Source organism: Rhinatrema bivittatum, chromosome 2 (assembly GCF_901001135.1).
Source record: "Rhinatrema bivittatum chromosome 2, aRhiBiv1.1, whole genome shotgun sequence".
Lineage (NCBI taxonomy): Eukaryota > Metazoa > Chordata > Amphibia > Gymnophiona > Rhinatrematidae > Rhinatrema > Rhinatrema bivittatum.
The window spans coordinates 72,088,625-72,113,321 of record NC_042616.1 but is presented as its reverse complement, the minus strand read 5'-3'; the positions used below and the strand labels follow the sequence as shown (position 1 = coordinate 72,113,321).

General features: G+C 44.8%; 1 protein-coding gene across 7 annotated transcripts in view; it reads left to right on the top strand.

Annotated features, from left to right (window-relative positions):
- The window catches only part of NKTR (natural killer cell triggering receptor), a 369,410-nt gene that overhangs the window by 174,473 nt on the left and 170,240 nt on the right, over positions 1-24,697 (top strand). For all 7 annotated transcript variants that reach the window (XM_029588338.1, XM_029588337.1, XM_029588336.1 and 4 more), the window contains 2 exons: positions 879-908; positions 17,961-18,109. In XM_029588338.1, coding sequence (XP_029444198.1) covers positions 879-908; positions 17,961-18,109 — 179 coding nt within the window. The remainder of the gene's footprint in view (positions 1-878; positions 909-17,960; positions 18,110-24,697) is intronic.

The following is a 24,697-nucleotide window of genomic DNA, read 5'->3' as shown; positions in this document are numbered from 1 at the left end:
CTTCACGCATATCCAGCATAGCTCTCTGCTTCAACGGCAGGGGAGAAGAAAAACTGATACTACACGCATATCCAGCATAGCTCCCTGCTTCAACGGCAGGGGAGAAGAAAAACAACCAATAAGGGCTGAATAACATATTCTGGGTAAAACAAATAAGCATGGGTGTAGCTTGCTTATTGCGGCGGTTACTACCCCTACTACCCCTAACTAATCAAGCTACCAATTTGTAACCTATCATTAAAATAGTTTATTGCACCTAAAAATTGGAGGGTGGCCAATTTAATGCCAACTTTTAAAAAGGGCTCCAACTGTGATTCTGGAAACTGTAGACTGGTGAGCCTGATATCAGTGCTGGGAAAAATCATATAAACTATTCTAAAGAACAAAATCACTGAACATATAGATAGATAGATATGGTTTAATGGGGCAAAGCCAATATGGATTTACCCAAGGAACATCTTGCCTTACCAATCTGCTACATTTTTTTTAAAGAGGTTAATAAACATGTGAGGAATGGTGAGCCAGTGGATATAGTGTATCTGGATTTTCAGAAGGTGTTTGACAAATATTTAATGCTACTATTAAATTATTATTTTAGTATAGAATTGCAAGGTCAATTTTCTAACAGTACTGTTAATTGGTATAGTAGAGATGCATTACCAGTAATCATTTTTAATTATTTTAATAGTAATGGTTTCTGGAAGTGATGTTTTCGATAACGTTAAATAATTGTGATTCTAAGTTTCTAATTGCCAATATATTAACTGCATTTCTTTAATATTTTTCTTTTGCACCATTCTTCTTTATACATACCCAACCATTTCATTTGAATCCTTGATTTTATTGTCATCGTACCCATGTCTGTGATTAATGAACAGAACTACAAAACCTGCTCCACATCTGGATAGGTAAGACTTTGCTCTCAATTTTCCTGATATATATTTGTTTAGCAATTTGGAGATTGCAAGTTTTTTTTTCCGTCTTGTATGGTTATTTCCTTCTCTTATTTTGGTAACTGCCATGGAAAATTTTGATAAATGCAACCTTTACTTAAGGTGCGACTAATATACCCAGACACAGATATGGTTCCTGTGTGGGCATTAAGTTGAAATTTGAGTAAGAGCTGGAGCTGCTCCTTATAGAAAATTATGTAAAATGTCAATCTCATTATTCCCTAAGGTGTAAAAGGAATGGAAAGCAATTTCATAGCAAATGAGCCCAGAGAATGGTGTGCTCTGATTCCAGTTCTGAAAAAGTGACAGCTTGCTTAGGAATGATTTTGAAAAAAATTGAAGGTTCAAGAGAGAAGTATGCTGTTCAGACTCTGAAAGATGCCATTATGGTTGGCCGGTGGCAGTGATGCTGCCAGTGGTGTCTGGCAAGTCCCATTGTATGCACAAGTCTGACTTTCCATTCCTACCATTGCTTTCCTTTTTGAATAAGATGTTTTCTAAATCTTCTAGAGAAGGGCGACTAAAACTCTTGGAATTTTGGATGAGATGATCAGCTTACATTGAGATTATATTGTATAGAAAATAGAAAAAAGCATAAATATTTTAAGAGCAGATATATCAGAATCCATCTTTTTGTGCATACAATATACATTTTAGGACTCAGGCAATGTAGTGCACAAAATACTCCCAAAGATTTAACAATGAATATTTTATCTGTAGTATAAATGATACACAGTAGTTGGATGCTTCCACATACTTGATTTTGTGGTTAGTAAATACCATGTCACGATCTGTGCTGGAAAATCTGAGTCTCTCTCTGCTGTAATGGGGGAAAAGATTATTCACGCTAATATTTTTCCCCAAAGGCTATTAATGTTGCTGCCTGGAAAGAAATGTGCATCTTCAATATATGCTAGAATTTATGGAAGACTTTTATATTGTAGCAATGTATCATAATCTGAGTACAGTGTGCGATGATAAGCTGCTTTACTGGCAGGCCTAGAATATCCATGATTCGAAAACCTACGCATAAAAATATATGCTTGATATTTGAAATCTTAAAGAGAAGAGCACTTTAATCTAAAAAACTGACTTACTGGAAGACCGGTTTTCAGTCCTGAGTGGATAATAGCTTTGAAACTTTAAAAGATTCTTTTTTTTGTGGGTTAGCAAAATATCAAACAGGCTGATACAGTAGGGGAGCACACTGTTAGCCTGCGTTTGGCTGCGCATTTTCGACGCACTATTTTTACCCCAAAGGCAGGTGTTAATTTCTGCCATCACTGGGAAAGTGTACAGAAAAGCAGAAAAAACTGCTTTTCTGTAAACCTTCCGACTTAATATCATAGCAATATTAAGTCGGAGGCCCCAAAACTTAAAAAAAATTTAAATGTGCCCGCGGGATCGGAAGACAGACGCTCAATTATGCCAGCGTCCATTTTTCAAACCCGTGGCTGTCAGCGGGCTCGAGAACTGACACTGGAAAAATTGAGCGTCTGCTGTCAAACACGCTGACAGCCGCAGTTCCTGTCAAAAAGGAGGCGCTAGGGACATGCTAGTGTCCCTAGCGCCTCTTTTTACTGCGGGCCCTCATTTAAATACTTGATCGCACGCCCAGGAGAGTGGCCTGGGCGTGCGTTGGGAGAGCGGGCACTCGTCTCGGAGTGCTGGCTCTCCCGCGGGATTTACTGTATCGGCCCGAAAGTCTTGAAATGTCCAGACACTTCAGTAATTAAAATATCCGAAAAAGAAACAACACCAGTGGTACCCCAAGTAAATCTTACTTTCAGGTCCAAATCATTTAACCATTATTGAAATCCTCAGACTGAGTCTTAAATTCCAAACCATTTTTTGAGGCAAGAATAACTGGAATAAAATATTTGATCGGTGTCAAATTTGAATTGAGTTGCCTTTGGTTGCTCAGCTGAACCAGATGAAAAGGCAGTATTTTCCATGGGAACTTAAAGCAAGGTAGCAGTTAAACCATATCTCCCAGAATACACTGCTTCCCACTGTAGTCTTGACCAATCAATAATTGATAAGTTGCACTTTATGTAACTACTGGGTGACCACTTAATGTGTACACTGTGTATACAGAACAGCAGAAATAAGGGTTTTCTTAGCATCCAGTCAGATGAATCCAGAACAAGTGGGTTATGCACCTCTACCAGCAGTTGGAGATGGAGCAAACTGATGTCATAGTATATATACCTCTGCAGTGACATCAGCCTGCCAGTGTTCTCCGTCTCCAGCAGATGGCGGATGTCCATCTCCCTACAGGGGATTGCTTTGATTTTAAAAAGGAGAAATAAGGAAAATAAATTCACCCCGCTCTCCTGTGGTGATGCCAAAAGGTTCCCTCCCCCAGTTGAGTAATCCTGAGGTGATTTCCATGGTCCATCAGATGGTGCCTTGGTCCAGTAGCTGGTTTTGGTTTGTTTTTTTAATTAATGGTTTTATTGTTGTCATCAAGTATGATAATACAACGAATGTACACACCATGTAGAAATATAATCAGGTACCAAGAACTTAATTCAAGTATTTTGCATTATTTCTCCTTCTCCTAGGACAAGCAGGATGGTAATCCTCACATGTGGATGACATCATCCGATGGAGACCGGCACGGAAACTTTTGTCAAAGTTTTTAGAAGCTTTGACCAGCAGACTGAACATTCCCAGCCTGCTACTATCCACACGTCCGCGCGAGGTCCCACTTCAGTCTCTTCTTTTCCATGGTGCAGTTGCTTCAGTCGTGGAACTCTCTCCATTTTTCTTGTTTTTTTCGATAGGTTTCGTGTTCCTGCTTATCTCCTCGATGGGTTCCTCTTCATGGTCTGTGCCTCCTTGGTGTAGTAGGTTTTTCGGTTGCCTTTTCCAACTTTGCGGTTGATTCCCGACTCTTGTCCCATGGTGACCGCTTGTCATCGACTGCATGCCGGGCACTTTTCATGGCGTTGACCGGTTTTCGTTGGTGCCCCCAGTGCCCGCGGACCATGTCTATCAGAATCCATATGAGGTTTGCATCCTCTGCCTGGGGACCTCTCATGACATCCGCGAGTGCCGTTTGTGTGATCAGATGACCCCAAAGGGCGCACCTCGATAAGATAGAGAAATTTTTCAGGGCCCCAAAGTCTGCTCCCTGTACTCCTGCTTCTGTCCCATTGATGCCAAGAGGTCGCAGGGAGCCTTCTGACACGCTTCCCCTGGCTGTTCCTCTCGCCATTACCTCCAAGGATCAAGGGGATGGTGATAGATCCTTGATGGTCTCACCAATTTCCTGGACATTGGGATCTTCTGCTTCCTTGGTGCAGGGGAAAGATTGGGCCGAGCACCGAAAGAGCAAGCATCGTCACTGGTTGCCTTCGACACATGGCTCTGGTTCCAGGGTGCAAGCAAAAGCTTTTTTACCCAGAGATCGGGCGATCGCCCTTGCCTCGCTGGCTACTGTTGTCCGGAACAGCCAGAGGGTGCCAGCTCACCTTTTGCTTCGCCTGCTGGGCCATATGGCGACCTCCGTCCATGTGACCCCTCTGGCTCGCCTCTGCATGAGGAGAGCCCAATGGACCCTACGGTCCCACTGGCAACAGGCTTCCCAGGATCTCGAGGCTCCTGTCGCAATTACAGACACTCAGTGTCTCTATCTTGGTGGGAAGATATTTCCAACCTGGAAAAGGGACTTCCCTCTCTGCCTCAGGTGATTCTCACCACTGATGCTTCCCCTCAAGGCTGGGGAGCCCAAGTGAATGGTATCCACGTGCAAGGTCTCTGGACTGCCTCCGAAGCCTGCTCTCAGATAAACGTCCTGGAGCTTCGAGCAATTCTGTATGCGCTGTGGGCATTCAGAGGCCAGTTGTTGTCCAAGGACACCCTAATTCAGATGGGCAACCAAGTTGCGATGTGGTATATCAACAAGCAGGGCGGTACGGGTTTGTTCCTCCTCTGCCACGAGGCGGTACAAGTGTGGACTTGGGCCCTTTCACAGGAAATGTCTCTGCGAGCGACCTTCCTGCCGGGCCATCTCAACGTTCTAGCGGACCGCTTAAGCCGCTCCTGCCAGCCACATGAGTGGTCCCTCAACCTGGAGGAAGTGGCCGAGCTATTTTGCCAATGGGGTACGCTGGATGTGGATTTCTTTGCCTCCCCACACAATCACAAGGTGAGCAAGTATTGCTCCCTGGTATCGAGGGGGGGAGGGGGGGGCCTGCGATGCCTTCTCCCGCCACTGGGGGGGGGGGCCTGTTGTACGTGTATCCCCCTCGACCGCTCTTCTTGAGGGCTCTGTTGAAGCTTCAGCAGGACAGAGGGACCATGATACTTGTGGCGCCTTCTTGGACCTGACAGGTCTGGTTCCCGCGTCTGCAGGTCCTGTCTGTGCAGGCACCCATCCTTCTGGGGAAGGCGCCAGATCTAATCTCACAGAATCAGGGCACCTTGCGCCATCCGAACCTCTGGGTGCTGGTCCTCGTGGCTTGAATGTTGAGCATGTAGTCCTCCAGCCTCTGGAGTTCTCGGACTGTGTCTTCCAGGTCCTGGTGGCGTCTTGAAAGCCCTCCACCAGGAAGTCCTACAGCTTGAAGTGGAGAAGGTTTTCCATCTGGTGCGCGGATCATGATTTGTACGCTTTCTCATGCCCCCTCCCCCGGCTGTTGGACTACCTGTGGCATCTGTCCAAGTCTGGGCTTCAGACTAGCTCAGTCAGAGTGCACATCAGCGCTGTCAGCACATACCATCGAAGTGTCACTGGCATTCCAATTTCAGTCCAACCTTTAGTGGGCCGTTTCATGCAGGGCCTCCTCCAGCTAAAGCCCTCTCTTTGGCCTCTAGTTGTGTCTTGGGTCCTCGGTGTTGTGCTGGTGCGGCTCATGAGTCCTCCTTTTGAGCCACTGCAATCCTGCAACCTGAAGTTCTTCACCTGGAAAATCATATTCCTGGTGGCGATTACTTTGGCTTGTAGGGTCAGTGAGCTTCAGGCTCTGGTTACATACGTGCCATACACGGTCCTTTCATGATCGTGTGGTCTTGCGTACACATCTGAAGTTTCTGCCCTGTAACAGATTTTCATGTCAGTCCATCGTTTTACCCACCTTCTTTCCGAGGCCTCATTCCCACCCAGGGGAACAGGCTCTTCATACCTTGGACTGTAAAAGGGCCTTGGCATTCTACCTCATTTGCACTGCCAGCACAGACAGTCCACCCAGCTCTTCATGTCCTTTGATTCCAACACGCTGGGAGTGGCAGTGGATAAACAGACCTTGTTGAACTGGCTGGCAGATTGTATCGCCTTCTACTATACTCAGGCAGGCTTTCTGTTAGCCGGCAGAGTAAAGACTCACTCTGTGCGGGCTATGGCGACGTCGGTGGCGCATTTGCGTGCAGTCCCTGTCGTCGAGATCTGCCAGGCCACAACCTGGAGTTCTCTTCACACGTTTGTGGCTCATTATTGCTTAGATAAAGACAGGTGTCAGGACACAGTGCCTTTGGTCAATCCATCCTGCTCAACCTGCTCCAGGCCTGAACCCAACTCTTCATGCCTTTGTGGTAACGAGACAATCCCCTGCTGTTCAACAGCGCTGCAGTTGTGTTGTGTCCATTGGCACCTTGTTCGGTTGCTGTTGGTCTCTCCTGTTAGCAGGGCCAGTCTGGAGCTTGGTATTCACCCACATGTAAGGGCTACCATCCTGCTTGTCCTAGGAGAAAGCGCAGTTGCTTATCTGTAACAGGTGTTCTCCTAGGACAGCAGGATGTTAGTCCTCAGGAATCCTTCCCGTCTCCCCACTGAGTTGGGTTCTCCTTTCACTTTGTTTTATTTTTTTGTTCGTATTTTGCTTTGTACGGGACTGAAGGGGATCCTCGCATGGACACGCAGATAGTAGCAAGCTGCGCATGCTCAGTCTGCTGGTCAAAGCTTCTAGAAACTTTGGCAAAAGTTTTCCATGCTGGACTCCATCGGATGATGTCACCCACATGTGAGGACTAACATCCTACTATCCTAGAACACCTGTTACAGGTAAGCAGCTGTGCTTTCCCCACCTCTCCCCACCTCTCCCTCCCTCTAACCCTTCTTACTCAGCAAATTCTATGAAGACAGAGTAAGTAATCCAAGGCAGTAACAAATATTTAACAAAGCACTGAGAAAAAGACCAGAGAATAAAATCAGGAGCAAGTAGATACTCTCCAATGCATATAGGGCCCCCAAACCAGATCAGATTTCTTAAGCATTAGATGTTTAGTGGCAGTTAATTTGTTCATTGTACACACAGTATCCAATCTAGATGGCATCCTTCTCCAGGGGGGAGCATCTGGTTGATTCCAAAAGCTCACAATTGGAGAGAGGGATCCAAGATGGTTGACTGAGCAGTACGTGCCTGAGACACTCTCATCGGGTGGAGATGTACTGATTCGATATGCCCCATTCTGGCAGAAAACGCCGGGCCAGGGAGCATGAAGCTTTACGTGCTACATCGATACCTCAAGTCCAGGACCCGATGGACGTCCATGTGCTGCAGGGATCCTCAACTCCGGGAGTTGGCTTGCTGGAGGAAAGCCGGGAGGAAGTGGAACCCGATGCCTTCCCTGAGCTCTTGACATCACTAACCCCAGTGCAATGGAATGCCCCGGGAAATCCCGCTGAGACTAGAGCTATCTTAATGTTCCAAGAAAAGGTGACAATGGACACTGAAGAAGATAGCTATCAATGGTCTCTAGTCGGAGAGGTTTCAGGAGTGGATTCGATGCCTCTCGAAGCATCTAGGGACCCCGGGGACCATGCTAGCTGTGCTGCCTCTAGGCAGTTCGAGAAGGATTTTATTGTTAAAGCTGGAACAGTGATACCTGAGCTGGTAAGACCTGCTTCATTCACTTTGGAATCAATATGGGAGGCAATTCAAACCCTGAATGACAATATTGTAAAACAAATAAATCCTCTGGTTGCTTCTTTGGGTTTGTTAGACCATCGATTAGAAATGCTTGAAGGTGGTGTCTCCATGAATAAAAATTCCTGTTTAAATCTCAAAATGGAAATTGGGAATGTCTCAGAAGCACAGCATTCTTTTATTAAAGAAAATCAGGTCTTAACTAATATACTTGAACAATTGGAAAACCAGATACGTGGGAGGAACCTTCGTATTATAAATTACCCAAAAGATCCTACAGTATCTCCTAAGGACATGTGGAAGAAATATTTATTAGAAGTCCTTAAGATCCCTGAGCAAACTTTGCCTTTAACATCTAGGGTATATTATATATTCCGCAGTCAAAAAGGGTCACCTGAGATCAAAAGGAATTTAATGTTCTTTCTACAGTGGATTCACCTCGGATGGATCTTACTAACATCTTGGAGACGACCCAGAAAGATTTCATTTCTCCAGCAACACATATTGTCACCTTTTTGTTGGAGTCCGATTGAGACTGGGTATTGAAGTTATTTTTTCAATACCGTATGGATACCTTGATTTCAAAGTTAATGTTTATCCTGATTTAGCTAAACAGACACAAAAGAAAAGAGAGCAGTTTTTACTGTTAAGGCCAAAGGTTTTGGAAGTTGGAGCATTCTTTTTGCTGAAATTTCCCTGTAAATATATAATTAAGTATCAGAATGATTCCTATATTTTCTTTTTACCTTCTCAAAACAGCCTTTCTATCTGATAAAGTTTCATTGTCAACCATTTCATCTTCCTCTCCTATTGCCTTAGACTGAGCACAAGTGTCTAGCATTGGTTCTGTTGAAACTAAGTATGATCCCCGATAAACTGGATTATCGGGGATCATACTTATTTCTTATTAGCGATGTTTCTTGAGGTTGTGATATGGTCCCTCCTGTTTCTTCCATATGAAACTAAAACGTTTTCTTTGCCTGAGTTTTAACATCATTCAAATTGAAATAGGCAAATTTTGGAACAAATAGAGCAGTCTTGGTAAGACATTCATCTTTACAACTGATATTCTCCCCAGCGAGGAAGGAGATAGCCTAGTCCATTTTTTTCAAGTCATGCCAAATATTATCAAGCAAAGGATGATAATTCAGGGCAAATCAATTTTTCATATGTTTGCCTAGGTATACCCCCCCCACCCAAGTTTACTAGAGGCCCAATTAAATGGATGTTGTGAACATAGAAAAACCAGCTACCAGTTTTCTTTAAGATGGTTCTAAGCTGTTTCTAAGCTGGTTCTAAGCTGTTTCTAAGCTGGACTAAGCTGTTAAGCAGCTGAAAGGCAGCAGGTGCAACCCCTCCCCCCGCAGCCGGAGACCATTTCTGTACTCAGCCAGGTAAGACTGAGCTCAGGTAGGTTTTAAAAAAAAAAAAGAAATACATAGAGATGGAGGGTTTTTGCTGTAAGGCTTCCTCCTTCCCCGTGTCTCTGTGCTCGGCATGCCATTCCGACGTTCATCCCGCTCCATGGGAGGTCAAGGGAAGTGAGCAGCCTCTGTAGACTAGGCCCTGATCTGAGACTTTTTCGCTGCACGCCACATGACTGGCTTCAATGATGTTTAGCTCGCTTTCTTTAGGCTGCCCTTTACAGGATTGTCAGTTCGATGTGTGCGTCTAGCTATGCGTCTGTTGTGCATCCAGTTTTTGGATGCTTAGGCAGGCCTAGTAGTAGTCTGTGCATCCAAGTTAAGTGGCGCCTTAAGTGGCCGTCTGCTTACCTGTGCACACAAGTTGTGTTGCTGTGTACTTAATTTTTTGCGGTGCTTATCCTAGGGACACCTAAGTCTTGGATGCCTAGGCATTGGGACACCTAGATGTTGGACGCCTAAAAAAAACCCAAAAAACTAGACGCACGCTTCCAGCCACCAATCACCACGCTGCCAGCATAATGGTGCCTATATCTAAGAAACCTAGGCGCCTTTCTCTTTGCACTGCCTGTCATATCGGCCATCTCAACCAGGAGTGCCCGCTGACTTGTGACAGAGCTGTTTGGAGGCTCAGGGAGAATTATCTTCCTCTGATTTCAATAACCCTGGTTCTTCCCAGCCAGATGTAGGTCTAGGTAAAGACTTTTCAGGTGTGGCTTGATTTTGGAACTCCCCTGACTTGTTCTTCAGCAAGGGAAGGCAGCTCAATGAGTATGCCTCAGGTACTTCTTGGTCTGGATAGTTCTACATTTTCATGGGTAGAAATTTTCCAGGGATTGCAATCCTTTCTTCGGGCACAGTCCTCAGCCCGTCCAATGCTCCCAGAGCAGAGTCACAGGTGCAAACTTTGCCTGGAGCTACTGGTAAGCGCTGGAGTACTCCTAGAGCAGCAGCGGGACTACCTAATAGAGATCCGGATGGCACGGATGATGACGCCGATTCTAACTCTCTCAAGGATGGTGAAATTCCTCCAGGATTAGAACCGTATAGGACTATGCTACAGTACTTCCATAGACATGAACTGGCAATCCCGATTTCCCAAACCTTGAAAATGCTGGGAGTAGCTGGGGCAGATTCCATGTCTGAGCCAAAGAAAAATCCCATTTTGGTTTCTCTGCGTAAAGCCTCTTGTTTTTTCCCTGTGATGGAAGCCATTCAAGAATTGATTGATCTTGAGTGGTGTACCCCAGAGGATAATTTCAAAGGAGGTTGGGTTTTGGAAGGCCTGTACCCTTTGGATCCAGTGGTGAGAGATCGTTTAAGTTTTCCGAAGGTGGATGCATTTCTATGTGCAGTCTCCAAGCGGACAACTATCACTGTGGAAGGAGGAGTGGCCTTGAAGGATGTACATGATAGGAGGATTGAAGCTATCCTTAAGCAGACATTTGAAGTAGTGGCAATGACTTTGCAAATAGCTTTTTGTTGTTCTCTAGTGGCTTGCTCTTGTTTACTTCTCTCTCAAGAGGTTGATGACTTGGGATGAATTCCAGGGCAGATTTGGAGCCAGCAGCTGCTGCCTTGGCAGATGTAGGCTGCGATTTGGTCTGCACCTCAGCCAGAGGGGTGGCTTTGGTAATAGCAGCCAGGCATCAGTTATGATTGAGAAATTGGGTGGCTGATGCAATCTCCAAGGTTAACCTCACAAAATTGCCCTTTAAAGGCTTGCTCTTATTTGGGAGCAAGTTGGAGAAACTGGCCAGTAAGTGGGGTGAATCACCGGTTCCTCGATTACTGGAGGATAAGAAGCAGATAGCATGCGAGGTTGTGCTAGAGGATCCCAGCATTTTCGACCCTACAAAGCAGCGACCTTTCAGAAGACACAACATTTTGGTAGGTCTCAGTCCTTTCATCCTAAACAGCTCAGAAGGGGTGCGAGCTCGGGTAGTGGATCCTCCCGAGCCTCCCAATGAAGGTTTGAAAACCCACTCCCGGGAGCAGGAGATAGGGGATGCCTCTCTCTCTTCTGTCAGAGGTGGGTCAAGAGCACATTGGATCAATTGATCCTGGAAGTATATACGAGCAGGATATGCGCTGGAGTTTTTGCAGTTTTCCTCCTTTTTTAAATATATCCGAAGCAGAAAGCCTATGAGGGAGTCGGTTGGACCGTTAGATGATCGAGGGGTTAAAGGGGCACTTAGAGAAGATAAGGCCATCGCGGAAAGATTAAATGATATCTTTGCTTCGGTGTTTACTGAAGAGGATTTTGGGGAGGTACCCGTACTGGAGAAGGTTTTCAAGGGTAATGATTCAGATGGACTGAACCAAATCACAGTGAACCTAGAAGATGTGGTAGACCTGATTGACAAACTTAAGAGTAGTAAATCACCTGGACCGGATGGTATACACCCCAGAGTTCTGAAGGAACTAAAAAATGAAATTTCAGACCTATTAGTAAAAATTTGTAACCTATCATTAAAATCATCCACATTGTACCTGATGACTGGAGGATAGCTAATGTAACCCCCATATTTAAAAAGGGCTCCAGGGGCGATCCAGGAAACTATAGACCAGTTAGCCTGACTTCAGTGCCAGGAAATAGTGGAAAGTGTTCTAAACATCAACATCACAGAACATATAGAAAGACATGGTTTAATGGAACAAAGTCAGCATGGCTTTACCCAAGGCAAGTCTTGCCTCACAAATCTGCTTCACTTTTTTGAAGGAGTTAATAAACATGTGGATAAAGGTGAACCGGTAGATGTAATGTACTTGGATTTTCAGAAGGCATTTGATAAAGTTCCTCATGAGAGGCTTCTTAGAAAAATAAAAAGTCATGGGATAGGTGGCGATGTCCTTTCGTGGATTACAAACTGGCTAAAAGTCAGGAAACAGAGAGTAGGATTAAATGGATAATTTTCTCCGTGGGAGGGAGTGGGCAGTGGAGTGCCTCAGGGATCTGTATTGGGACTCTTACTTTTCAATATATTTATAAATGATCTGGAAAGAAATACGACAAGTGAGGTAATCAAATTTGCGGATGATACAAAACTGTTCAGAGTAGTTAAATCAAGAGCAGATTGTGATAAATTGCAGGAAGACCTTGTGAGGCTGGAAAATTGGGCATCAAAATGGCAGATGAAATTTAATGTGGATAAGTGCAAGGTGATGCATATAGGGAAAAATAACCCTTGCTATGGTTACACAATTTTAGGTTCCATATTAGGTTCTACTACCCAAGAAAGAGATCTAGGCGTCATAGTGGATAACACATTGAAATTGTCGGTTCCGTGTGCTGCTGCAGTGAAAAAAGCAAACAGAATGTTGGGAATTATTAGAAAGGGAATGGTGAATAAAACGGAAAATGTCATAATGCCTTTGTATCGCTCCATGGTGAGACCGCACCTTGAATACTGTGTACAATTCTGTCGCCGCATCTCAAAAAAGATATAATTGCGATGGAGAAGGTACAGAGAAGGGCTACCAAAATGATAAGGGGAATGGAACAGCTCCCCTATGAGGAAAGACTAAAGAGGTTACGACTTTTCAGCTTGGAGAAGAGACAGCTGAGGGGGGATATGATAGAGGTGTTTAAAATCATGAGAGGTCTAGAACGGGTAGATGTGAATCGGTTTTTTACTCTTTCGGATAATAGAAAGACTAGGGAGCACTCCATGAAGTTAGCATTTGGCACATTTAAAACTAATCTGAGAAAGTTCTTATTCACTCAACACACAATTAAACTCTGGAATTTGTTGCCAGAAGATGTGGTTAGTGCAGTCAGTATAGCTGTGTTTAAAAAAGGATTGGATAAGTTCTTGGAGGAGAAGTCCATTACCTGCCATTAATTAAGTTGACTTAGATAATAACCACCGCTATTACTAGCAACTGTAACATGGAATAGACTTAGTTTTTGGGGTACTTGCCAGGTTCTTATGGCCTGGATTGGCCACTGTTGGAAACAGGATGCTGGGCTTGATGGACCCTTGGTCTGACCCAGTATGGCATGTTCTTATGTGTTCATGATCTCTCCTTGCCACTCCCGCAGAAGAAACAGGCAGTGGAGGGTACATTGGCAAGGCTTCTCAGTCTGAGGGGTCTGATTCCAGTGCCCACATTTAAAAAAAAAAAAAAATAATAATAATACAGGGTTATATTCAATTTATTTTGTTGCGCCCAAGAAAGAGGGATCCTTTCATCCCATCCTGGATCTCAAGGGTGTCAACTGTCATTTGCAGGTGAAGCATTTTCGCATGGAGATTTTGCGCTCTGTGATAATGCCCATACAGTCGGGGCGGGGGGGTGGTTCTGACCTCTTTGGATCTGTCCAAACCGTATCTTCACATTCCCATTCAACTGGACCATCGACGCTTTCTGCAGTTTGCAGTTCTGGGACACCATTATTAGTTTCGGGCACTGCCTTTTGGTGTGGTCACTGCTCCCAGGACCTTTTCCAAGGTAATGGGAGTTGCGACAGAATTGAGAGAGGATGGGATCCTAGTACACCCATATTTGATGGATGGCTGATTTGAGCCAGGTCGCTGGAGGAGAGCCACGTGGTGACCCACAAGATGTTCTCCCTGTTGCAGGAATTCGACTGGGTTGTGAACCTGATCAAGAGCAGTCTTCAGCTTGATCAGTCATTGGAATACCTTGGGGTTTGGTTCGACATGAAGCAGGGCAAGGTTTTCCTGTCAGAAGCTTATATTTGGAAGTTGATGGCATAGCTGTGTCTATTGATGAACACTCTGTGCCTGACCGTAAGGTCCTACCTGCAGGTATTTGGTTTAATGGTAACAGCCCTGGAAGTGGTACCATGGGTGAGGGTGCATATGCATACACTTCAACGTTCCCTGTTGTCTTAGTGGAACCCGCATTCTCTGGACTGTTGATTCGGCTCCATCTACTGATGGATGTCTCCTCCCGACTGCAGTGGTGGCTACAGCCGGATTATCTAATGAAGGGAATCTTCCTAGCACCACCAGACTGGCTAGTACTGACGACAGATGTGAGGCTCCGTGGTTGGGGAGCTCACTTTCAGGAGTTGACAGCGCAAGGGCGCTGGGATACAGAAGAGTCTCTCTGGAACATTAATCGTTTGGAAGCCAGGGCAGTCCAGCAGGAATGTTTGCAGTTCGGTGACAGGCTGCAGAGTCGAGCGGTCCGGATAATGTCTGACAACTCAACAACTGTGGCTTACATAAATCACCAGGGAGGAGCCAAGAGCCAACAAGTATCGCAGGAGATAGATGACCTTATGGAAATGGCTGAATTACATCTCCAGATGTACTTAGCCTTGCATATAACAGGAAAAGGCAATGTAAGAGCAGACTTTCTCTGCAGAGAAAGTCTGGACCCAGAAGAATGGGTGCTGTCAATAAAGCATTTTAGCTGATTCTGGATCGCTGGGGTCTCCTGTTTCTAGACCTGCTGTCTACTTCTCACAGTGCAAACGTTCTGTGATTCTTCAGTCTCAGCAGAGATCCGAAGTCGTTGGATATATGCCTTGATGATGCAGGAGTGGCTGGACGACAAGTTGCTTTATGCCTTTCCTCCATCACCCCTGTTGGACAGATTAGTCCAAAGGATCGAGCGCCATGGGGGATGGTGCTTTTGGCTGCTCCAGATTGGCCCAGGAGACTCTGGTATGGATATCTGCGGCAGCTCCTGGCGGAATCGCCCCTTTGGCTTCTGGCGCACAGGGATCTGTTGCGGCAGGGTCCTATTCTTCACGAAGATCCAACTCGATTTTGTTTTACTGTATGGCTCTTGAAAGGACTTTCTTGCTGAAATGTGCATACTCTGCGGTAGTGATTTCCACCTTGCTAAGAGCTAGAAAATTCTTCCCTTCCTTGGCCTATGTGCGGGTTTGTTTTTTTTAAATTTATACTTTATTAATTTTACAAATAAACACAAATAAGGATTACATACCTTATCATAAGGAATAGCATTACATATTATATAGTGTTTAACCATATAAATAGTTTAAACATTATTTATACATAACATTTTCATTTATGCTATATCCTTATTTTACTATGAAATTCTGAGAGACCATGTTCAAAATACCTGAGATTACATTGTCAGAGAAACCAGAAGTTGTAACTTTAGATGCTATATGGAGTGCTGTATCGGTAAAAGAAAAAACAATGGTTTCCTTGACTCAAGCCTTTCGAGGCTTTCAAGAACAAAATGAAATTGTTAATCCGGTAGTATTGTCTAATTCTAATAAATTACAAAACCTGGACTCTCAAGTAGCTCAGATAAGAGAAGTTCAGTCAAACTTGATCCAGGGTGACTCCAGAACAGATAAGAGAATAGAGAGTCTCGAGAAAAGACTTAGATATAATAATCTAAGAATGGTAAACTTCCCCAAGTGCAAACTTGTTTCCCCTAAGGAACAATTAAACAATTATTTTCGGGAATTGTTAACTCTCTCTCCAACTAATATGCCTAATATAATTAAAGCATATTTTGTGTCAGATAATTCTAAGAAATCTGTAGGGGAAGAGATTCTTAAAAATGACTCTCCAGTAGTATCTCCCTTAGAAGATCTATCGGGATTTCTAGAAACTTCCCAAGAAAAACAGATAGAGAGGAGGGGTATATTATTAGTCACTTTTGCCTCTTCTGTTGAGAGAGACAACATATTAAGAACTTTCCTTAGGAATAGGAATAAACAGTACTTGGGTGAAAAGGTTTGGATATATCCTGACGTAGTTAGAACAACGCAATTACATCGTAAAAAATTATTGAATTTGTGTCCAAGAGTTCGTGCCCTGGGTGCTCAGATATTGATTCAATTCCCTTGTAAATGTGTTATGACAGTAGAGAAAGAACGATATGTATTTTTTGAACCAGATCTATTAGAAAAATTTTTGGTTTCAAGAGAACAGCAACCTAACCTAACTTGTTCGCTCAAGATCCCACTCATTTTGGAATTTTGCAGGATGACTTGAATAAAGGCTTGGCACTTAATTCCCTAAAGGTACAAGTAGCTGCTCTCGCCTGTTTCAGAGGACAGGTGAATGGTGGATCCTTGTCAGTTCATCCTGATGTGGCCTTTTTCCTGAAAAGAGTGAAACATCTTTGTCCTCCTTTGCGGTTTCCATTGTCCTTATTGGAGTCTTAATTTGGTATTTGATTTCTTGGTGGGCTCTACGTTTAGACCAATGAGGAACCTGAACTTTCGGTTTCTGCCCTTGAAAATGGTGTTTCTTTTGGCAATTTGTTCTGTGCGTAGGGTTTCCGAACTGCAGGCCTTGTCTTGCCGGGAGCCATTCCTCCGGGTGACTCCAGGGGTGTGGTAAAGCTGCGTACTGTTCCTTCTTTTCTACCGAAGGTGATCATTGACTTTCACTTGAATCAGGCCACCTCCCTGCCCTCTCTGGACAAAGAGAAAGATGTAAAGAAGTATTGTCTGTTGCGACCCTTGGATCTCAAGAGTCATGTTTTCCGTTATCTGGAGGTTACTAAGCCTGTTTGTCCTTCACTGCAGTACTAGACAGGGAGAGCTGGTCTTGTGGGATACCATAGTTCGCTGGATTAAGGAGGTAGTCACAGCTGCATACATTGACGCTGGGAAGCAGTTACCTACTCAGGTCAGGGCTCATTCCCCTAGAGCTCAAGCAGTGTCATGGGCGGAAGTGAAGTTGTCACCTGTCTACATTTGCCATGCTGCGACGTGATCCTAGTTATACACTTTTTCCAGGTATTATCATCTGAATGTGCAGGCCCGAGAGGACACAGCCTTTGCACATGCGGTTTTAACTGGGCTGTGGGCAGCCTCTCGCCATGTTCGGGAGTAGCTTGGGTACATCTCGCTTGTTCTGGATTCATCTGACTGGACACAAAGAAATAAGAAATTAGTGCTTACCTTATAATTTCCTTTTCTTTTGGGCAATCAGATGAATCCAGTTTCCCTCCCTTGGCTGCCAAATGGTTGTATTATGGTCTTCCTCCATGGCTACATGTTATACGGATTACTAGTAAATGTTTGTCCAGTCCCTAGACTAGTGGTAATACATTCTTGTCTGAGCTCAGTGTTGGCTGAGTATTGAAATGGGTTATCTGTTTAATCAAGTTTTGCTAGTCTGTCCATAGTTGCTTTTGAAGAGAATACTGGCAGGCTGATGTCAGTGCAGGGGTATATATATACTGTGACATCAGTTTGCTCCGTCTTCATCTGCTGGTAGAGGTTCTAATCCACTTGTTCTGAATTCATCTGATTATCCTAAAGTAAAGGAAATTATCAGGTAAGTGGTAATTTCTCATTAGAAGTCTGGAATTTTATTACCTAGTTCTGAACCTGAGGTCTATGGATTTCCAGGGGACTGTGAGACTGTCATTAGGGGGCCACGAGAAGAGAGGTAATGAAAGTAAAGGTGCTGAGAAAAAGAGCAGGCTGGTTTACCTCTGAGAAGCACTGCGCTAAGGCTGCTGTTGCCTAATCCCTCTATTACCATCTTGTTTATTTTCTTCTCCAGCATAATCCTTTATGAAAGAGGAATAAGTGTTGCTAGACAGAAAATCAATTTAGCTTTTTCCTGTTGACATTTTCTAGCTGAATTCAGTATTATGCAAATGCTTGCTTACTTGGTTGGCTGCTGCAATGTATCCTCTCCCTGTCGTCTCTATGCAGGAATGTAAATTGTTATGATTTAAAAGGAATCCCTTCTAAAGACCTGTTTTAATATACTTCTGTGTGTTTGTAGTGTGCACGTGGTCTTTGGGCTGGTTATCTCTGGATTTGAAGTGATAGAACAGATAGAAAATCTGAAAACAGACGCTGCAAGCAGACCATATGCTGATGTGCGGGTTACTGACACAGGAGTACTGGTCACAGAGTCAGTAAAAGATGGTGGTAAGACCAGTTTCCCCTCAGGTTAAAAATTCTTGTTGTGTCCATATCTGTTTCCAGAATATGTCTGAGCTTTCTATCGGATTGCCTCTTTATTCATTCAGACATAGTGTACTAAAGTCTGTGGAGATCAGAGCTGGACCTTTTCTTTTGGGAAAGTCATTTGCCACAGCTCAACAGAACTGAGAAATCAATCTGTTAAACATATAACCCTAAAGTTCACCTGCAAGAATAGAAATACTATCTCTCTCAGGCCTGGATTTATCAAAATGCGATAAGTATCGCATGCGATAGCAAAAGGGGCGTGGTTTATGCTAATATACAGTTTATCACAATTTGCGCTATTTGCCTATGCGAAGAGCTAAGTTAGCGCAAATTGCAATAACCTTTTCAGACTTTGCAATAAGTGCCAGCCTGATGTATTTCCTGCAGGCAACCACTGGGGAGGGGGGGGGGGGGAGAGAGAGAGAGAGACAGACTAACTAGCCATAGTATCCTCTCCCTAGATAGGTATTTTGTATCCCTATGGTAGGCCCACCTAGTAACTCGAGGTGAGGGTTAGGTATTGGTGTAGGGGGTTAGGGGCCACTTTGACATTCAATGTGAGACGTATGAACAGAACAATGGTCTCTTGTGAAGATCTGAGGACCGACGGAGAGAGGAAACTCACTCCACGATGAGATTTGGGCAATGTTCTCTCCACCTAGCTTGATGTTACCCAGGTAGAGAGTCCATCAAGGTAGGTTGAGAGAACATTGCACAGATCTCATTGGAGTGAGTTTCCTCTCTCCGTCGGTCCTCACATCTTCACAGGAGACCACTGTTCTGTTCGTACGTCTCACATTGAATGTCAAAGTGGCCCCTAACCCCCTACACCAATACCTAACCCTCACCTCGAGTTACTAGGTGGGCCTTCCATAGGAATACACAAACCTATCTAGGAAGAGGATACTATGGCTAGTCTCTCTCTTCCCCCCCCCCCCCCCCTCCCACCCAGGAGCATTAAATCTACTCAAACAGGCCTTTCAGGAGACATTGCAAAATGCAATAAAACCTTACCGCCCGGTGACACGAGCTATCGCACGGCTTAACGGCTAAATCGGCGTTAAGTCTGTGCGATAGCATTGCGCACACTGGCATACCCAGCCCACTCCCTGCTCCTCCTCTTTTTCAAATTTGCATTGCACCATACGATATGGTGCTATTGCATGCGTTAAAGACGTTTTCACATGCGATAAGCTCTTAACACATGCGAAAACGCCTTAGCGCATCTTGATAAATGACCCCCTCAGTTTTAAAGTGTAGTATGCTATATAATTTTTTTGTATCTTCAGGAGCAGTGCAGCTGAGGACTCAATCCAAAAAAAGCGAAAGTTTGTAGTAAGTGGAAAGAGGGAGGGCTAGAGGCTGAAGCTGTTCAACCTGTTGTAGGCCTGCTTTTCTAGGATGGTGCATCTTTGAGTGAACTTAAAAAGTGGAGAAGTAGGTAACTAAGGTTAGATTTATAAAATAAGAAAAGATCAATTTCTGTAGAAACAGTTTTGAGACAAGTCCATGAATATTAAGTCTCATATAACATCTTATTTTTACCTGCATTTTCATAAGTTTCGAAGTGCTTTTATTCTTAAGAGACTCAACAAGTTAAATAAACCACTGCTCAAAGGTGTAGAATAGTGTAGTACTATAACCCGAATAAATCAGGAAGTAACTTTTCATTTCTTTTCTTCCATGATTTGTAGTGTTTTTTCAAGTGTTATATACCCAATAGCTCTACCCTATGTTATCCCCATCAGGAAACCACTGAGGCAAACTACAATGGGTAGCATGTCAGTCTAATCAATTTTAAGTTGATGACTTGGTTGTTCTCACAGGACAAGCAGGATGGTAGTCCTCACATGTGGGTGACATCATCAGGATGGAGCCCAATCATGGAACACTTTTGTCAAAGTTTCTAGAACTTTAACTGGCACCACTGAGCATGCCCAGCATAGCATCAACCCTGCATCCAGCAGGGGTCCCCCTTCAGTCTCTTTTTTTTCCGGCAGCAGTAGCCTCACGGATCTTAGAGCTCTGTGAGTTTTCCTCACGGAACTTGAAAAAAATAAATTTTTAGTTTCCTATCCCGGGGGTTCCTCATCGACCACCAACCATTGTAAATGCCTGTAAGTTTCTTCCGTCGTTATTCAGTCAGTTCCCGGAGATTTTCTCTCACGATATTCGACGGTCATCGACCATGCGACCATTTATTTTTCAAAAATCATGGTCACCGGGTTCCTCAAATGTCCCGAGTGCCCAAGAACTATGTCTATCACAGACCCTCATGTCATGTGCGTCCTCTGTCTTGGACTCGTTTCAGACGTGCAACAGTGTACAAGCTGTTCACAAATGACTCCAAAAGGCTGGAGGGCCCGTTTGGAGAAGATGGAACTCCTTTTCAAGGTTTCTCCATCGACTTCTAATAAACCAGTATTGAGTCAAAACCCTCTATCCTCGAAGACTCCGTCGCCACTGAAGCCTAAACGACAAAAATCCACCGGTGATGTCCCCTCAACTTCCTCTTCCTGGTCCAAAGCATTGACGTCTTCGTCTTCGATGCCAGATAAACAGCAGACCGATCATCTAGAGAAGCATCGATACTGTCATCAACGAAGTGTCTCCGATGTAAGAATTGGAAAGCCATCGGCGACGGAGCCACCGACTAAAAAGCCCCGAGGAGACAAGGCCCCATCCCCGTCTGGACGCAGGGCACCGAGGTGCTCCCCACCAGTATCGGTGCCAGGATCTGGAACTCCACCACCATCGGTGGATCCTCCGGCAATGCTTTCCGATCCTCCAACCCCAATAGCCGTGCCCCTCATGCCGGCTTCTCGGGCGGAATTGGACAGGATTGTCCAAGAGGCGGTGCTTCAGGCTTTACGATCATTCCAGTCTCCACGATCATTTCAGTCTCCACAGACACCGGCCCCCATACCGATGCCTGATCCCATATCGATGATGCTGGCTCCTCTTCTAGATAGACTGGACTCGTTAATCGGTGCTCTTCCTGCGGTTTCAGCCGTGCCATCGGGCCCCATGAAGCCACCGATGCCGATACCTTTATCCTCTGAGGAACCGGATCGGCTGATGCCCGAACCAACACCAGGACCATCGGGTTTCATACCATCGCATCGTCCTGCGAAAACACAGATGCCATTGATGCCTTCACCATCTTCAGTGCCTCCATCTATGCCAGCTCGACTTCCATCGTGCCCCCTTGAATTCCATCGGTGCCACCCCTAGATACGGCTGGATTTGCACCTCCACACCAACCTCAAGGTCCTGGAGGTGCCGGTGACCTCCCTTACAATCCATGGGGAATTAATACTACTGACACTGATGATTCAGATGATCTTCCTTCACAACCTTCACCTCCAGGTGAATGTCGACATTCTCCACCTGAAGACTTGACTTTTGCAAATTTTATTAAGGAAATGTCCGAGACAATTCCTTTTGATTTGCAAACAGAAAAGGATGCCAGGCATAAAATGGTTAAAGTGCTACAATTCATAGATGGCACCCAAGGAGGTCATGGCAGTTCCTGTTCATGAAGTTCTACTGGACCTTTTAAACTGTAACTGGGAGCATCCTAGCTTAGTTCCTCCTGTGAATAGGAAAGCTGATGCTATCTATTTGGTACAATCAGCCCCAGGTTTCCAAAAATCTCAACTACCTCACCAGTCAGTAGTTGTGGAGTCTGCCCAAAAGAAATCTAAAAAGGCCAGACCTCATTCCTCAGCACCTCCAGGTAAGGAACAGAAATCCTTAGATGCCTTCGGATGAAGGGTCTTCCATGGCTTTGCTCGCATTGCAGCATACAGGTTAAATATGACTCAGTACTCCAGAAATCTCTGGAAAAAAGTACAAGAGTATTCTGAATCTTTACCTTGACTTAACATCCTTCTCAAGGGTTTAGATGCTGGTAAGCATGAGATAAGAGCAGTCTACGATATCTTTGACACCGCCTCCAGGGTTTTTGTAGCAGGCATCAGTGCATGACGTTGGGCATGGCTTAAATCCTCTGACTAATGACAAGAGGTTCAGGATCATCTCGCAGACCTGCCATGTACTGGTGACAACTTATTTGCTACCAAAATCCAAGAAACAGTTGCATAATTAAAAGACCACCATGACACTCTGTCAACTGTCTGCTCTTCCTCCAGATTATCCTTCCACTACAAAACGATCTTTCAGACTAGATCCTCGACTGTTTCAGTATAAACCCAGAAGGTATTATCCACCTCAATCTCGTTCTCGACAATCTAAACCTCCTCAGAGGACAGACTCGTCAGGCTAGAACACCAAAAACCCAACCTGCCCCATAAACACGGCCAGCTTCGGTTTTTGACTCTCTTCTAGAGAGCAACAGCCAATCTCTTCCTTCCCATGTCATTCCAGTGGGGGGCCGCTTGTTCCTCTTCTCCACTCTATGGCACACCATCACAACAGATCAGTGGGTACTCTCTGTAATAAGCTAAGGATACCATCTAAACTTTCTCACTGTACCGCCGGACGGTTTATTCCCTCCTCTCACAAATCCAAACATTCACTCGCCGCTTCTCGAAGCGGAGCTCTTGACCCTTTTACAATCAAATGCTGTAGAACCAGAACCTTAACAGCATTGGGGTCAAGGGTTCTACTCCCACTTCTTCCTGATCCCAAAAAAATCAGGAGGCATTCATCCTATTTTGGATTTGCGTGCCCTAAACAAATATCACAAAAAGGAAAAGTTCAGAATGGTAACCTTAGGAACCTTGCTCCCACTGATTCAAAGAACAGATTGGCTTTGCTCTCTGGACCTGCAGGAGGCTTTCGCACACATCGCGATTTATCCGCCTCATCGCAAATACCTCAGATTCATAGTAGGTCAGTCTCATTTTCAGTACCGTGTACTACCATTCAGACTGCCATCAGCTCCAAGGGTTTTCACAAAATGCCTGGCAGTTGTACCAGCCCATTTAAGGAAAAACAACGTCCACATCTATCCATACCTGGACGATTGGCTTATAAGGGCTCCGACTCAAAGGGGAGCATTTAAGTCACTCCATTGCACAATCAATCTGCTCCAATCACTGGGGTTCCTTATCAACTACCCCAAATCCAATCTGACTCCATCTCAAAAAATCTCGTTCATAGGAATAGATCTCGACACTCTCCAGGCAAAAGTGTTCCTCCCACATACCAGGGCACACTCCTTATTCATCATAGCAAGATTCCTTCAATCTCACCAGACCACTACGGCTCGTCACCTCTTGACCTTACTGGACCACATGGCATCCACAGTTCATGTAACTCCCATGGCTCGCTTAGCCATGAGAGTGTCTCAATGGACTTTAAAATCCCAGTGGTCCCAGTCAAGTCAAAAGATGTCTCACACTATCCATGTCACCAATCAGTTGCGTCTCTCCCTGAATTGGTGGATACAGGAGTCCAATCTCCTGGTAGGACTACCTTTCCAACCTCCACAATCCCAAATTACACTAACCACAGATGCATCTACCCTGAGTTGGGGAGCTCACGTCCGCAACCTCCAGACCCAAGGTTTGTGGACCAAGGCGGAGTCCAAGCATCAGATAAATTTTCTAGAACTCCGTTCAATTCGATATGCCCTCTCTGCCTTTCAGGATTGCCTGTCTAACAAAATGGTCCTCATACAAACCGATAATCAGGTTGCAATATGGTATCTAAACAAACAAGGGGGCACAGGCTCTTATCTACTATGTCAGGAGACAGCGCAGATCTGGGCCTGGGCGCTCTCCCACGCCATATTGCTGAGGGCGACTTATCTGGCAGGCGTGGACAATGTAATGGCAGACAATCTCAGCTGCACTTTTCATCCCCACGAATGGGCCCTGAACCTGCGTCATCCCAACGTCCAATCACTAACCCTGACAGCTTGGATGTTGAAAGCTTGACTTTGCAAGCTTTAAACCTATCCGACAGTGTTTCACAAGTCCTCATAGCTTCACGAAAACCTTCTACCAGTAGATCGTATTGTGCAAAATGGAAAAGATTTTCCTCGTGGTGTGAGACAAAGGAAATATAGACCCCTTTACCTGTTCCCTAGTAAAATTCCTAGACTACCTTTGGCATCTTTCGGAATCTGGATTACAGATTTCCTCTATTCGAGTACACATTAGTGCTATCGCGGCTTATCACAAAGGTATCGACAACACCACGATATCAACACAACCACTTATGGCTCGCTTCATGAGAGGTTTACTACACCTTAAACCTCCCCTATGCCCTCCAATTCCTACTTGGGACCTTAATGTTGTTCTAGCACAATTTATGAAGCCTCCCTTTGAGCCTTTGCATTCCTGCGAGCTTCGCCATCCCACTTGGAAGGTGATCTTTCTCATAGCTATTAACATCCACTCGCAGAGTCAGTGAGTTACATGCATTAGTCACATATGCACCTTACACTTCCTTCACGACCGCATAGTGCTCCGTACTCACCCTAAATTCCTGCCAAAAGTAGTCTCTGAGTTTCATTTAAATCAATGTATAACTCTTCCAACCTTTTTTCCCAGACCTCACTCACAACCAGGTGAA